At 38.4% G+C, this 15940-nt stretch overlaps 1 protein-coding gene across 3 annotated transcripts in view; it reads left to right on the top strand.

Moving 5' to 3' along the window:
* Positions 1-12428, top strand: part of LOC136158249 (cytochrome P450 2C21-like) — a 36263-nt gene extending 23835 nt beyond the window's left edge. For all 3 annotated transcript variants that reach the window (XM_065920040.1, XM_065920042.1, XM_065920041.1), the window contains 2 exons: positions 9795-9936; positions 12247-12428. In XM_065920040.1, coding sequence (XP_065776112.1) covers positions 9795-9936; positions 12247-12428 — 324 coding nt within the window. The remainder of the gene's footprint in view (positions 1-9794; positions 9937-12246) is intronic.
* Positions 12429-15940: the final 3512 nt, after the last annotated feature.

Below are 15940 nucleotides of genomic sequence, written 5' to 3'. Positions count from 1 at the left end.
CAACTCAATCTCCTTACTAGTTATTGCTGTGTTCAAATTTTCTGTTTGTTCATGATTCTGTCTTAATAGTTTGCATGTTTTTAAGAATTTATCTTTTTTTCCAGGTTGTCCAATTTGTTCATGTATTGTTGTTCATTATCATCTGTCATCATCCTCTGTATTCTGTGGTATCAATTTTAATGTTTCCTCTTTTATTCCTGATTTTGTCTATTTGAGTTGTACCTCTTTTTTTTTTCTTGGTGAATCTAAAGGTTTGCCAACTTTGCTTATCATTAAAAAAAATACAGGTCTTATCAATACTTTCTATTGTCTTATTGGCCTCTCTCTCTCTTTTTTCCACTCTTAGTTATTTCCTTTCTACTAATTTTGAACTTTGGTTTTTATTCTTTTTCTAATTCTTTGAGGTGTCAAGTTAGGTTTCTTGTTTGAGATCTTTCTTATTTCTTGATGTAGGTATTTATCACTATGAACTTTTAAAAATTTTATTTAATTGGATGCTAATTACTTTACAATATTGTAGTGGTTTTTGCCATACATTGACATGAATCAACCATGGGTGTACATGTGTTCCCCATCCTGACCCTCCTTCCTACCTCCCTCCCCATCCCATCCGTCAGGGTCATCCCAGTGCAGCAGCCCTGAGCACCCTGTCTCATGCATCGAACCTGGACTGGTGATCTGTTTCACATATGATGATATACATGTTTCAATACTATTCTCTCAAATCATCCCACCCTTGCCTTCTCTCATAGAGTCCAACAGTCTGTTCTTTACATCTGTGTCTCTTTTGCTATCTTGCATATAGGGTCATGGTTGCCATCTTTCTAAATTCCATATATATGCATAAATACACTGTACTGATGTTTTTCTTTCTGACTTACTTTGCTCTGTATAATAGGCTCCAGTTTCATCCACCTCATTAGAACTGATTCAAATGTATTCTTATTAATGGCTGAGTAATATTCCATTGTGTATATGTACCACAGCTTTCTTATCCATTCATCTGCCGATGGACATCTAGGTTGCCTGTATGTCCTGGATATTATAAACAGTGCTGTGATGAACATTGGGGCACATGTGTCTCTTTCAATTCTGATTTCCTTGGTGTGTATGTCCAGCAGTGGGATTGCTGGGTCATATGGCAGTTCTAGTTCCAGTTTCTTAAGTAATCCCCACACTGCTCTCCATAGTGGCTGTACTAGTTTGCATTTCCATCAAAAGTGTAAGAGAGTTCCCTTTTCTCCACACCCTCTCCAACATTTATTGCTTGTAGACTTTTGGATAGCAGCCATCCTGACTGGCATGTGATTTTTTTGATTTGGCATTGTGATTTTTTTGATTTGCCTGTCTCTGATAATGAGTGATGTTGAACATCTTTTCATGTGTTTGTTAGCCATCTGTATGTCTTCTTTGGAGAAATGTCTCTTTAGTTCTTTGGTCTATTTTTTGATTGGGTCGCTTATTTTTCTGGAATTGAGCTGCAGGAGCTGTTTGTATATTTTTGATATGAATTCTTTGTCAGTTGCTTCATTTGCTATTATTTTCTCCCATTCTGAAGGCTGTCTTTTCACCTTGCTTATAGTTTCCTTTGTTGTGCAAAGGCTTTTAAGTTTAATTAGGTCCCATTTGTTTAGTTTTGCTTTTATTTCCAATACACAGGGAGGTGGGTCATAGAGGATCCTGCTTTGATTTATGTTGGAGAGTGTTTTGCCTATGTTTTCCTCTAAGAGTTTTATAGTTTTGGGTCTTACATTTAGATCTTTAATCCATTTTGAGTTTATTTTTGTCTATGGTGTTAAAAAGTGTTCTAGTTTCATTCTTTTACAAGTGGTAGACCAGTTTTCCCAGCACCACTTGTTAAAGAGGTTGTCTTTTTTCCATTGTATATCCTTGCCTCCTCTGTTGAAGATAAGGTGTCCATAGGTTCATGGATTTATCTCTGGGGTTTCTATTCTGTTCCATTGATCTATATTTCTGTCTTTGTGCCAGTACCATAATGTCTTGATGACTGTGGCTTTGTAGTAGAGTCTGAAGTCAGGCAGGTTGATTCCTCCAGTTCCATTCTTCTTTCTCAAGATTACTTTGGCTATTCGAGGTTTTTTGTATTTCCATACAAATTGTGAAATTATTTGTTCTAGTTCTGTGAAGAATACCATGGGTAGCTTGATAGGGATTGCATTGAATCTATAGATTGCTATGGGTAATATACTCATTTTTCAGTGTATTGATTCTTCCAATCCTGGACATGGTGAGAATGGGCACCCTTGTCTTGTTCCTGACTTTAGGGGAAATGCTTTCAATTTTTCACCATTGAGGATAATGTTTGCTGTGGGTTTATCATATATGGCTTTTATTAGGTTGAGGTATGTTGCTTTTGTTCCTGCTTTCTGGAGGTTTTTTTTTTTTTTATATCATAAATGGATGTTGAATTTTGTCAAAGACTTTCTCTGCCTCTATTGAGATAATCATATAGTTTTTATCTTTCAATTTGTTAATGTGCTGTATTATATTGATTGATTTGTGGATATTGAAGAATCCTTGAGTCCCTGGGACAAAGCCCACTTGGTCATGATGTATGATCTTTTAAATATGTTGTTGGATTCTGTTTGCTAGAATTTTGTTAAGGATTTTTGCATCTCTGTTCTTCAGTGATATTGGTCTGCAGGTTTCTTTTTTTGTGGCATCTTTGTCAGGTTTTGATATGAGGGTGATCATGGCCTCATAGAATGAGTTTGGAAGTTTACCTTCTGCAACTTTCAGGAAGAGTTTGAGTATGATAGGTGTTAGCTCTTCTCTAAATTTTTGGTAGGATTCAGCTGTGAAGCCATCTGGTCCTGGGTTTTAGTTTGCTGGGAGATTTCTGATTACAGTTTCGATTTCCGTGCTTGTGGTGGGTCTATTAAGACTTTCTATTTCTTCCTAATTCAAGTTTGAAAGTTATACTCTTCTAAGAATTTGTCCATTTCTTCCAAGTTGTCCATTTTATTGGCATATAGTTGCTGATAGTAGTCTCTTATGATCCTTTGTATTTCTGTGTTCTCTGTTGTGATTTCTCCATTTTCATTTCTAATTTTGTTGATTTGATTCTTCTCCCTTTGTTTCTTGATGAGTCTGGCAAATGGTTTGTCTATTTTATTTATCTTCTCAAAGAACCAGCTTTCGGCTTTGTTGATTTTTGCTATGGTCTCTTTTGTTTCTTTTGCATTTGTCTCTGCCCTAATTTTTAAGATTTCTTTCCTTCTACTAACCCTGGGCTTCTTAATTTCTTCCTTTTCTAGTTGCTTTAGGTGTAGAATTAGGTTATTTATTTGACATTTTTCTTGTTTCTTGAGGTAAGCCTTTATTGCTATGAACCTTCCTCTTAGTTCTGCTTTTATAGTGTCCCATAGGTTTTGGGTTGTGTTTTCATTTGCATTTGTTTCTATGCATATTTTGATTTCTTTTTAAATTTCTTCTATGATTTGCTAGTTATTCAAAAGTGTGTTTTTTAGCCTCCATATGTTGGAATTTTTAATAGTCCCCCCCCCCCCACCCGGTAGTTCACATCTAATCTTAATGCATAGTGATCAGAAAAGATGCTTGGAATGATTTCATTTTTTTTGAATTTACCAAGGCTAGATTTATGGCCCAGGATGTGATCTATCCTGGAGAAGGTTCCGTGTGCACTTGAGGAAAAGGTGAAATTGATTGTTTTGGGGTGAAATGTCTTATAGATATCAATTAGGTCTAACTGGTTCATTGTATCATTTAAAGTTTGTGTCTCCTTGCTAATTTTCTGTTTAGTTGATCTATCCAAGATGTGAGTGGGGGTATTAAAGTCTCCCACTATTATTGTGTTACTGTTAATTTCCCCTTTCATACTTGTTAGCATTTGCCTTACATATTTCAGTGCTCCTATGTTGGGTGCATATATAATTGTTATATCTTCTTGTATTGATCCTTTGATCATTATGTAGTGTCCTTCTTTGTCTCTTTACATAGCCTTTATTTAAAAGTCTATTTTATCTGATATAAGTATTGCTACTCCAGCTTTCTTTGGGTCTCCACTTATGTGAAATATCTTTTTCTAGCCCTTCACTTTCAGTCTGTATGTGTCCCTTGTTTTGAGGTGTTTCTCTTGTAGACAGCATATATGGGGGTCTTGTTTTTGTATCCATTCAGCCAGTCTTTGTCTTTTGGTTGGGGCATTCAACCCATTTACATTTGAGGTAATTATTGATAAGTATGATCCCGCTGCCATGTACTTTGTTGTTTTGGGTTTGAGTTTATGTGCCTTTTCTCTGTTTCCTGTCTAGAGAAGATCTTTTAGCATTTGTTGGAGCGCTGATTTGGTGGTGCTGAATTCTCTGAGCTTTTTGTTATCTGTGAAGTTTTTGATTTCTCCTTCATATTTGAATGACATCCTTGCTGGGTACAGTAATCTGGGTTTTAGGTTTTTCTGTTTCATCACTTTAAGTATGTCCTGCCATCCCCTTCTGGCCTGAAGTGTTTCTATTGAAAGATCAGCAGTTATCCTTATGGGAATCCCCTTGTGTGTTATTTGTTGTTTTTCCCTTGCTGCTATTAATATTTGCTCTTTTTGTTTGATCTTTGTTAATTTGATTAATATATGTCTTGGGGTGTTTTGCCTTGGGTTTATCCTGTTTTGGACTCTCTGGATTTCTTGGACTTGGGTGGTTATTTCCTTCCCCATTTTAGGGAAATTTTCAACTATTATCTCCTCAAGTTTTTTTCTCATGGCCTTTCTTTATGTCTTCTTCTTCTGGGACTCTTATGATTCGAATGTTGGGGCATTTGACATTGTCCCAGAGGTCTCTAAGTTTGTCCTCATTTCTTTTAATTCTTTTTTCTTTTTTCCTCTCTGCTTTATTTATTTCCACCATTCTATCTTCCACCTCACTTATCTTATCTTCTGCCTCCGTTATTCTACTGTTGGTTCCCTCCAGAATGTTTTTTTATCTCATTTATTACATTATTCTTTATTGATTGACTCTTTTTTGTTTCTTTAGGTCCTTGTTAAACATTTCTTGCATCTTCTCAATCCTTGTCTCCAGGTTATTTATCTATAACTCCATTTTGTTGTTTACATTTTTGGATCATTTTTAGTATCATCTTTCTAAATTCTTTTTCAGGTAGATTCCCTATCTCCTCCTCTTTTGTGTGGTTTGGTGGGCATTTATCATGTTCCTTTACCTGCTGAGTATTTCTCTGCCTTTTCATCTTGTTTAGGTTGCTGTGTTTGTGGTGGCCTTTCTGTATTCTGGCAGTTTGTGGTTCCTCTTTATTGTGGAGGTTCCTCCCTGTGGGTGGGGATGGGCAAGTGGCTTGTCAAGGTTTCCTAGTTAGGGATGCTTGTGTTGGTGTTCTGGTGGGTGGAGCTGGATTTAGTCTCTTTGGAGTGCAATGAAGTGTCCAGTAGTGAGTTTTGAGATGTCTATGGGTTTGCTGTGACTTTGGGGAGCCTGTATATTGAAGCTCAGGGTTATGTTCCTGCCTTGCTGGAGAATTTGTGTGGTATGTCTTGCTCTGGAACTTATTGGTTCTTGGGTGGAGCTTGGTTTCAGTGTAGGTGTGGAGGCTTTTGGATGAACTCTTATTGATTAATGTTTCCAGGAGTCAGGAGTTCTCTAGTGTTCTCACGTTTGAGATTTAAGCCTTTTTTCTCTGGTTTTCAGTCTTATTCTTGCAGTAGCCTCAAGACTTCTCTATCCATACAGCACCAATGATAAAACATCTAGGTTAATGGAAAAAAGATTCTCCACAGTGAGGGACACCTAGAAAGGTTCGCTGAGTTACATGGAGAAGAGAGGAGGGAGGAGGGAGATAAAGGTGACCAGGAGGAGAAGAGGGGGAATCAAAAAGGGAGAGAGCAATCTAGCCAGTAATCAAATCCCTATGTGCTCTCCATAGCCTGGAACACCCAGAGAGGTTCACGAAGTTACATAGAGAAGAGAAGAAGGAGGAAGGAGATAGAGGTGGCCAGGAGGAGAAGAGGGGGGGTCAAAAGGAGAGAGACAGATCTAGCCAGTATTCAGTCCCCTAAGTGTTCACCACAGCCTAGAATACCCAAAGAGATTCACAGAGTTGGGTAGAGAAGAGAAGGGGGAGGGAGGAGACAGAGGTGACTTAGAGGAGAAAAAGGAGAGTCAACAGGTGGAGAGGGCAATCAAGCCAGTAATCACACCCCTAAGTAAAAATGAGTACTGAAGATTTGATTCTTAAAGGTCCAAATTGATAACTAATACCAAAAAGCAAAGATTAAAAATCTAGAATAGACATTAGACTCTCAAAAGTACAATATTAAAAAACAAAACATGATCACAAAAATTATTAAAATATATATGAAATTTACTTTAAAAATAAGATTTTTTGAAAGGTAATGGTTATAAAAGTGAAAATTAAAGCAGTAATAAAGGACTTAAAAATTTAAAAATCTAAAGATGATAATAGTAAAAATATATCTAGGAATTTCTCTGGAGATGTTGAGGGCTGTGTGGGGTCAGTTAAGTTTCAGATAGTTCCTTGTTCCAGCTTATACTTCTCAAGGTCTATAGACCCCTTCCAATGTAGTTGGTGCCAAATACAGGGTTTAATCTGTTGCACCTGTCACTTCCAAAGAGGTTCCCTCTGTTTATTTTGGCTTCTGTTTGCAAGTCTCTTCAGTGTCTAATATCAGCCCTGACACAAGGGGCAAAGGTGGTCATTAATTTAGGTTCACTTGTTCAGTCGTGCTGTGGGGTGGGAGGAACACTGCAAACAAATATCACTGGCGTGTGTGGGCAGTGCTCACAGTGTCCTGGACACACTGGGTTTGCCCCCGCTCAGGGTATGTGTGCTTTCCCGGTCTACACAGCTCAGGCTCCAGATTGCTCTGCAGGGGAACTGTCTAAAGCGGGCCCTGGATTGCCTGCACTTCCTAGGTCTAAGCCACTCAGATACAGATTCTCGGGTACTCCATAAAGCGCAGACTCAGTTGGGCCTGCGTTTTGTGCCCTTCCCAGGTCTGAGCAGCTCAGGTGACCAGGTGCCTGGCTGGCGCACTCTCCTCAGGTGGGCGGTGTGTCTTATCACTTCCCCAGTCCTGGCTACTTGGTTTCCTGGGTGCGCAGCGGGAGCCATCTCAGGTGTGCTGAGTGTCTCCTCTGGGGAGCTGATCTCTGGCTGTGACCCTCCCGGTGGATGTCAACCATCCAGGATCCCAGGAAGACTTGGTTAGTAACTGGGAGCCTGCTCCCAGTTTTGTAGAAGATGCCTTCTTTGGGGCCGAGATTGCCAGTTTCTGGCTCTGGCTATCGCCAGCCTGCCTCTCTGCCTCCAGCGGGGAATGGGCTGGTCTGCAGCCGGCTAGCTCTCCTCTGGTACTCGCTTAGTCCTCTGTTTGGTGAGCAGGCTGGCAGTGCCTTAGCATAGAGCTTTTCATAGGAAAGTTCTCACTCTCTCTTTTTTTTCTCTCTCCCTGGCTATCCCACTGTTTGGGTGGCCATCTCATGTTAGCTCCCTCAGATTGTCCTCAGGGAATTCAGGCCCCCCTGTTCAGCCCCCACTTGCTGGTGGTGGACGCTAGCACCTGGGCTACTTCTCTGCTGTGAGTTGCTGTCAGGCGCATAATCTGTAGGTTTTATTTATTTATTTATTTTTCCTCCCAGTTATGTTGCCCTCTGAGATTCCAAAACTCCCCACAGACCCACTGGTGAGAGGGTTTCCTGGTGTTTGGAAACTTCTCCTCTTTCATGACTCCCTTCAGGGATGGGTCTCTGTCCCTAACTCTTTTGTCTCTCTTTTAATCTTTTATATTTTGCCCTACCTACTTTTGAAGATAATGGGCTGCCTTTTTGGGTGCCTGGTGTCCTCTGCCAGTGTTCAGAAGTTGTTTTGTGGAACTTGCTGAGCAATCAAATGATCTTTCAATGAATTTGTGGGGAGAAAATGGTCTCCCCGTCCTACTCCTTCACCATCTTAAGACCTCTCCTCACTATGAACTTTCATCTTAGAACTTCTTTTCCTGAATCTCATGAGTTTTGATATGCTGTACTTACATTTTTGTTTGTCTCAATGTACTTTTTGATTCTCTTCTGATTTGTTGTTTGGATCATTGACTGTTCAATATCACATTGTTTAATCTCCACATCTTTGTGAATTTTCCAGTTTTCTTCTTGCAATTGATTTCTTGATTTATACTATTTTGGTTGGAAAAGATACTTGATATGATTCCAATCTTCTTAATTTATTAATACCTTTTTTTTGTATCCTATCATATGATCTATCCTGGAGAATCTTTCATCTGTGCTTAGAAGAACATGCTCTGTTGCTTTTGGATGGAGTCTTCCTTATATATCTGTTAAGTGCATTCTGACTTTTAAATGGGAATGCCTAGTTCATTAAAATTTAATATAATTATCAATAGGTGTTTTATGTCTATAAATCTATCATTTTTGATCCACTTGTTCACTCAGTTTATGTTATACTCTTCCTCCTTCATTGTTTTATTTTTCTTGGAATAATTATATATTTAAATAATCACTTTTGTTTGTCCTCCTTTATATTCTGTTATTTCTCCTTTTCTTCCTTCTTCTGGAATAGTTTAAGTTTTTGCGTTATTGTAAATTTCTATTCACATCAAACTATTTTTTTTAGTGGTTTCTCTTGAGATCACAGTGCATTTGCATGTGTTAAGTTGCTTATGTGACCTTATGGGCTGTAGCCTGCCAGGCTTCTCTGTCCATGGAATTCTCCAGGCAAGAATACCAGAGTGGATTGCCCTCCTTCATTGCAATCCGTGCCCTCCTCCAGGAGATCTTCCTGACCCAGTGACTGAACCGATATCTTCTGTGTATCCTGCATTGGTAGGCAGGTTCTTTACCACTAGCACCACTTGGGAAACCTCTGAGGTTATAATTTGCATCCTTAAATATTTACAGTCTTAAAATTAATAATATTAAATTTTGTTTAAAATACAAAAATACTGCAGTTGTATATGGCTATTTAACTTGCTCCACTTCCTTTATGCTAAAGTTATCACATGTATATTTTGTATATTATGAACATACTATTAATATAAATTTTGCTTTAAAGCAAGGTTGGCAAACTTTTTGTAAAGGGCATGGAAATGCTGAACAACTTACCTATGGTCATAAACCTTAATTTAAGAGAGAAATACTTGATTGATGATAAAAACTAAGCTTCAAGTCATTATGTACTATATCTCTGAGTTTATGAAAACCTTACTAGAACCCAGAAATTCCTTCCTGTTTCCACAGCGTATGCAACAATTACATTGAAAAAACATAACATAAGAGGGATACTTGTCCGTTTCTCATCTTAGAGGGAAACTGAATAGTTTTCAAGAATATGGCCAATCAGGTCATATTTGAAGAGGATCCTATATTCAGTTCCAAAGAGAATGAACTGAATTTTTAGTGACATCAGCACTTTTAAACAATGCTCCAATTTGTTTGTTAAGAACAAAGCACCTGCCTTAGTTTTCTGAAGAGCAAGTGCTGTTGGTAGGCTACAAGCTAAAGATGATTAGCCTTGGAATCACTTAACAGTGCCCTGGACTGGCACTTTGATTTATATGATTGAATCATAAATCATTTATATGATTTGTATGGCATCATATGACTTAAACCTGTTAGGCTTGGTCATTAATTTGTTCTTTGACATAGACAGAATAAAATATGTTTTATTTTGTGCCTCAGCCACCTCATTTATAAAATAAAAAGATTAGATAAGGCATTTTTTCAAACTCCATGACTTTCTTTATAATCTAGTTATTGTGTTTCTCTTTATCTCAGGGCACAGTCATATTAACATCTCTGACTTCTGTCCTGCACGATGATAAGGAGTTTCCCAATCCAGGGCAGTTTGATCCTGGTCACTTCCTGGATGAAAGTGGCAACTTTAAGAAGACTGATCACTTCATGGCTTTTTCAGCAGGCAAGCATGATTCATTTTTGTCTGTACATCAGAGGTCAAATGAGAGGAGGAAGGGCTTTGTATGGAGGCAACTCTGAGCTGGATAAATTGTCATTTTCATGAGGCCAGAGGCACCACTCCCAAGGTGCAGATAATTTCTGATTGGATTGGAGGCTGCACTCACTGAGTTTTGCCTTCTCACCTGACAATCTTAAGAGCTCCTCATAGAAGTCTAGTTCCACTGACACTTTTCTCCTCTGTCCAGAGATGCCATTTACTCAATAAATTCTCTGAGGACCTTATATGTAGTAGACCCATGCTCACTCAGATCCAGGGATAGAAATGTGAATAAGGGACAGCTCTCCTCTAAGAAAGAGGAATGCGAGTTAACAGGTGATGATACTCCAGAGAGACAAGTACTATTCAAAAGGCTTCTGTGGAAACCTAGAGAGAGGAGCTCCTGAATCTTACATTTTGGGGGCGGGGCAGAGGACAGAGTAGTTGAAGCAAAAGAGAAATTTTCTTGCAGGAAGAAATATTTTAGTATCTCCCTTTAATTTGGGGAGGACCTTGAAAGAAAGAGGCAAGGTACTTAAAAAGTTTCATTAAAGGCAGTTTAATGAAGAGACTGTTTTCAGAGGTGTGGACATTATTAAGTGAAGTAGCAAGGAGTGGTCAAGTACTCGGGGAAGAGCATCAGCAGGACAATGTTACCATCCTATGTCGGAAGGACTGGGAGAAGGAGGGTGTTGCTGGAACCCAAGCAGATCTTTAGCAAAGAGAGAATGGATGTCTCAGCAGGAGATGGGTCGATAGGTTGGAGAATACAGCCACTGCTGATACTGTGGCCTGACAGGCTGGGACTGAGGGAGGACATAGTCTAACCTTCTCAATGTCTAATCCTCTGAGTTTATTTACGGTGAAGAAGGGAACTAACTACTGGGGTTATGCAGTCCATAAAAATCAACTTCCTAAACACACAGTAGGTGTAAAAGAAAAATAAACACAGTATGGATCTGGAAAGATGGAGAAATGGAGAGTGTTCAGCACAGTCTGAAGGAGAAGGGTAGAAAGTAGAGGGTGAAGAGCCTTTTCTACAGAAGGAATTGAAATAGGGATAGAAGTAGGAGGTTTACTGCTCATTGAACATCCAGGAAAACAGATTTCAAGGAACCCTTGATGCTTGGTCCCAAGATTATGAACAATGCCCAGAATTTGACCTCAAAACTAGACCCTGCTAATCTTTTCCTTATCTACTTCCTGAATTTTGGGTCCATTGTTTCATAACAAACTGGCTTAAGATTTCTGCCCAGTTTATGGGATTTGTAGGATTGCTTTGTCCTGGCACTGTAGTATCATTCCAAGACCTAAGAATTTACTTTGTTGTTGCTGTTCAGTTGCTAAGTCGTGTTCGGCTCTTTGCAACCCCATGAATGGCAGCACACCAGGCTCTCTGTCCTCCACTGTCTCCTGGAATTTGCTCAAATTCATGTCTATTGAGTTGGTGATACTATCTAACCATCTCATCCTCTGTCACATCCCTTCTCCTTTTGCCTTTACTTTATGAGCTTATATTCCAGTGTGTGGGACACAGGAATAATTATAATTTCATGTGAAACATTTTGTATTAGAAGTATGTATGAGTCTTGTGGAAAACCAGCAAGAGAGTGAATTATATCCCCCTGAATAGATCAAAGAAGTTTGTATAGAGCAAGTGACACCTGTGGTGGTTCTAGAAGGATGTAGAGAATCTCAGCAGGAGGAGTTGAGGGAACCAATGTTTCAGTTGGAGGAATGACTGGATACTCATAACACTTGAAATAGCTAGTGTGTCTGGGGATTAGAGAATGGTTAATAATATTTGTGTCGAGTTTGTGACATTTCTTTTTATACTTGGCAACGGTAAGCTCTTGAAATATTGTTAGAAACAGAGACATGACAAGGTCAAGATTAGTTTTAGGAATCCAGATGAGGAGAAATAAATCTGTTGTTGAGTCTTAAATTGGAAGTAGATGGAAAAATATAGTGTGTAGCTAATGTTATTTGGGATGGGTGAGTGTGTGTGTAGAAAGATATTATTGGCAAGCCTTAGGAAAGTGATCCTGATATGGGTATACAGAACAGATTTATTTTAATATAGAATGTACGCTGAAATATGTTCTGAGGAAATGAAGCAAACCAGATTTTTGTGTAAATAGAAGCCATAGGTTAATTTGTCTTTTATTAACTTGTTTGTTTATGTATTTACTCATTCCATATTTATTTATGCTTCCCTTTGTGATATGTTAGAAATAGAATTGAACAACTATTTAATTTATGTGTCATTTTTAGGAAAAAGAGTTTGTGCTGGAGAAGGCCTGGCCCGCATGGAGCTGTTTTTACTCCTGGTCAGCATTTTACAGCATTTTACCTTGAAACCTGTGGTTGATCCAAAGCACATTGATATTGCACCAAGTTTCAAAGGGATAGTCTCTATTCCACCCATCTGTGAGATGTGTTTCATTCCAGTCTGAAGAAAGGGCTGACTGCCAGGTTGCAGAGTGAGCCTCTCCAGTTCCATCTACACAAGCTGATGCTCTCTGTCCTGGCTGTTAGCCATTGTCCGCCTCTCCCTTACCTTTAGCAGTGACATTCTTGAGGCCTGCCTCTTCTAATTTTCTTTAAGATTCAGTTCAAGCCTTTTTGCATGAAATACAATAGTTTTGTCTCCAATAATTTTTTAAAAAAATTACAGTCCTGAGATCTTAAGCTACATCCCATTTATTGTGTATACTAAATGGAGGGCAACTTATAAATGTTGTATTTTACTAAAAATTAAAGTTGGCAATTATCCCATGTGCTAAAATTTTAAAAAATGCACTCATCTCTTACTCCTATTTCTCTCTCTAGGGGAATGATCTCTTGATAGTTTGGATGTATAATTTTGCTTTTTCCCAATGTTATTAAAATATAATTATGTGTTTGATGGGTATGTTTGTGTATATATGCATATACATGCAAAAGAAATCAGGTGAAGATGACTACAGTTAGAGGGAGTAGTATGAGATAAAACTTGAATTTATTAGTCTTTCCAGAGATGTTCTTCTCTTTCCCTAAGTGATTAAACACACACACACACACACACACACAGACATACAGACATATAAAAGCAAAGAAGAGGGGAAGGTAATTAATATACATGTGGGTTATATTTGAGAAAGAGAAATCTGTCTACACAGAGAAATCTATGTGTGTGTTTAGTGTTTGTGTGTGTAAGTATTACTTATAGCTATGGTTTTTTGGTAACATTAAATAACAGCATAAGATTGATATTTTCACAAGCAGTGTAAGTTAATGTATCTCATAATACTATGTTAATAGCTATAATAATTTTTAAAAATTATCTTCCTATTCAAGGATATTTCTATTATTTTTGAAATCTTATTAATATAAAAATGTTACTACTAATACATGCATATAACTTTTATTATTCCTTTACTGTCTCTTCAGGATAGTTTCTTAGAAGTAGTGTGGCTGCACATATATATTCACTTTAATTTTTCATAGATACAGAAGCATAATGCCCTAAAGATTATATATCTGCTTACTTTAATAAAAAAAAATTTTTTTTTTTGCCCATGCTCCCTGGCATTTGGGATCTTGATTTCCTGACCAGGCATGGAAACCATACCCCATGCAGTGGAAGGGAGGTCTTAACCACTGGACCACGAGGGAAGTCCTTTTCTTTTCTGTCATGACTGTAACAAAAGGACTATTTGATCAAACCTGTACATGTACTGAGGATTGAATTCTTTGGTAGATTTAATAGTTTTTAGTTACCATTCAAATAGAAATCACATCATCTGCAGATAACATTTTATTGCAATGACTAGAAATTTCTAGATATAATATATATATTTATGTTTGTATTTCCCTGACTCATCACATAGACACACACAGATCATACACAAACACATATGTGTGTGTGTGTGTGTGTGTGTGTGTGTGTGTGTGTGTATTTGTCAGCATGCGAGAGTGATCAAAATTGTGACAATTTCTGGGGACAAGAGAGCAGAGGGAATGGGAAGTCCATGTTAGGAAGCCTCTTATTTGATGTGATGTTACCTTTGAGGTAATTATTGATTTGAAATCAAGAGGTTAGAGTCTTAAATGTTGACTCTAAGGTGTCACATAGGAGCTTTAGGACTCCTCCAAATCTTTCAGATTCTGAAGGCTATCAGAAAAAAGATGGACCAAGTAAACATTTCAACTTCGGTTGAAGCTTGAAGGTTATGAAGAAGATCTGCAACTAAGTAATAAGATTAGCCTGAAGTTGAAGAATGCTTATAAGACCAGAGTCCTTCTTTACATAATTTCAGTCATTGATTAAATGCTTGTTGGAACATATTTTTTCCTGTAGAGAACTAATGTCATCCAGAGCCCAGGACTGCATTATTTGATATACAATGTGTAGCACAGACACACACATGCACATAAACTTACCTGAAAAAAATGTAATCTTCTCAATAAACATACAAAAATTAATAAAGTTTAATACTTGTATAGGGTAAACACTCAGCAAATTGAGAGAAAAATGGGACTTCTTTAATTCTGAAAAAGGGCATCTCCAAATCCTAGATAATATTTAAATTCATGGTGAAATACTGAACCCTTTCCCCATAAATTTGAAAAAAGCTGCTTCTATTCAATGTTAGTCTGAAGAAACCATGTAGAGTAATGACTTCTATAGGTCTTCCCAGGTGGCTCAAGTGGTAAAGAACTCACCTGCCAATCTAGGTGTTGTAAGAGATGTGAGTTTGATCTCTGTGTCGAGAAGCTCCCCTGGAGGATGGCACAGTCACCCACTCCAGTATTCCCCAGTATTCTGGAGAGTCCCATGGACAGAGGAACCTGGCAGGCTACAGTCCACAGGTTTGCACAGAGTTAGACACAACTGAAGAGACTTGGCATGCACGCAATCACACAATGACTTCTATAGTAATTTTGCCCAACACAAAACAGTGAGAGCACAGGCAAAAATTGTCAGAACAACTTTTTTAGAACTATGGACATTACACAAAGACTTACAGGAATCTGTATTGTGTTTATTTTTTTTTTTAAAGTGGGAAAATATCAGTAAGAATAGTGAGGTTTTTCACTTGCCTCATTCCCTTCCCCATCACTCCAGCCTTGATGTAGCCTTGAAAAGCTACAGGACATAGGTGAAAAGTAGTGGCCTAACAGCCACTGGATGGGGCTTTCCTGGTGGTTCAGACAGTAAAGAATCTGCCTGCAATGTGGGAAAACCCAGGTTTGATCCTTGTGTTGGGAAGATCCTCTGGAGAAGGAAATGGTTACCCACTAGTATTCTTGCCTGGAGAATTCCATGGACAGAGGAGCATGGCAGGCTACAGTCCATGGGGTCACAAAGAGTCAGACACAACTGAGTGACTAACAGACAGTGGAGGAGGCAGAATGGAGCTTACACTCCTTCAAAACTCTGTTCCCAGAGATCATTATTATGTTTCCTTCCTGTGGTCATCCTGGAAGATCCTACATCTAGGATTGATCTGACTCTGCTCTCGCCTAATATTATGTACAGTATGGAGATGTGCTAAGTCACATCTAACTCTTTTGCAACCTCATGGACTGTAGCCCAACAGGCTCTTCTGTCTATGGAATTTTCCAGATAAGAATACTGGAGTGGGTTGCCATTCCCTTCTCTAGGGGATCTTCCCGACCCAGGGATCAAATCTGAGTCTCCTGCATTGGCAGGTGGATTCTTCATTACTGAGCCACCAGGGAAGCTGCCCAGTATTGGGTTGGCCTCCCAAAAAACTGGGATGAACTTTTTGGCCAGCCAAATATGAACAGTATTTTCCCTAGGGCATTTGTCAAAAATAATCAGGGGCAATTTTTAAGCACTAAAGATGCCTGACACTGTAGATAACAACTGGATAAATCAATACACTAACCAAAAAGCTTAAAAGGAAAAACTGAGGACTGAGATATTCATCAACACTTTGAAAAACTGATGTATTCCTGA

The sequence above is a fragment of the Muntiacus reevesi genome, chromosome 2 (genome assembly GCF_963930625.1).
Source record: "Muntiacus reevesi chromosome 2, mMunRee1.1, whole genome shotgun sequence".
In the NCBI taxonomy this organism is placed as follows: Eukaryota; Metazoa; Chordata; class Mammalia; order Artiodactyla; family Cervidae; genus Muntiacus; species Muntiacus reevesi.
The sequence above is the reverse complement of the archived record's forward strand: the minus strand, read 5'-3'. Positions and strand labels throughout refer to the sequence as shown.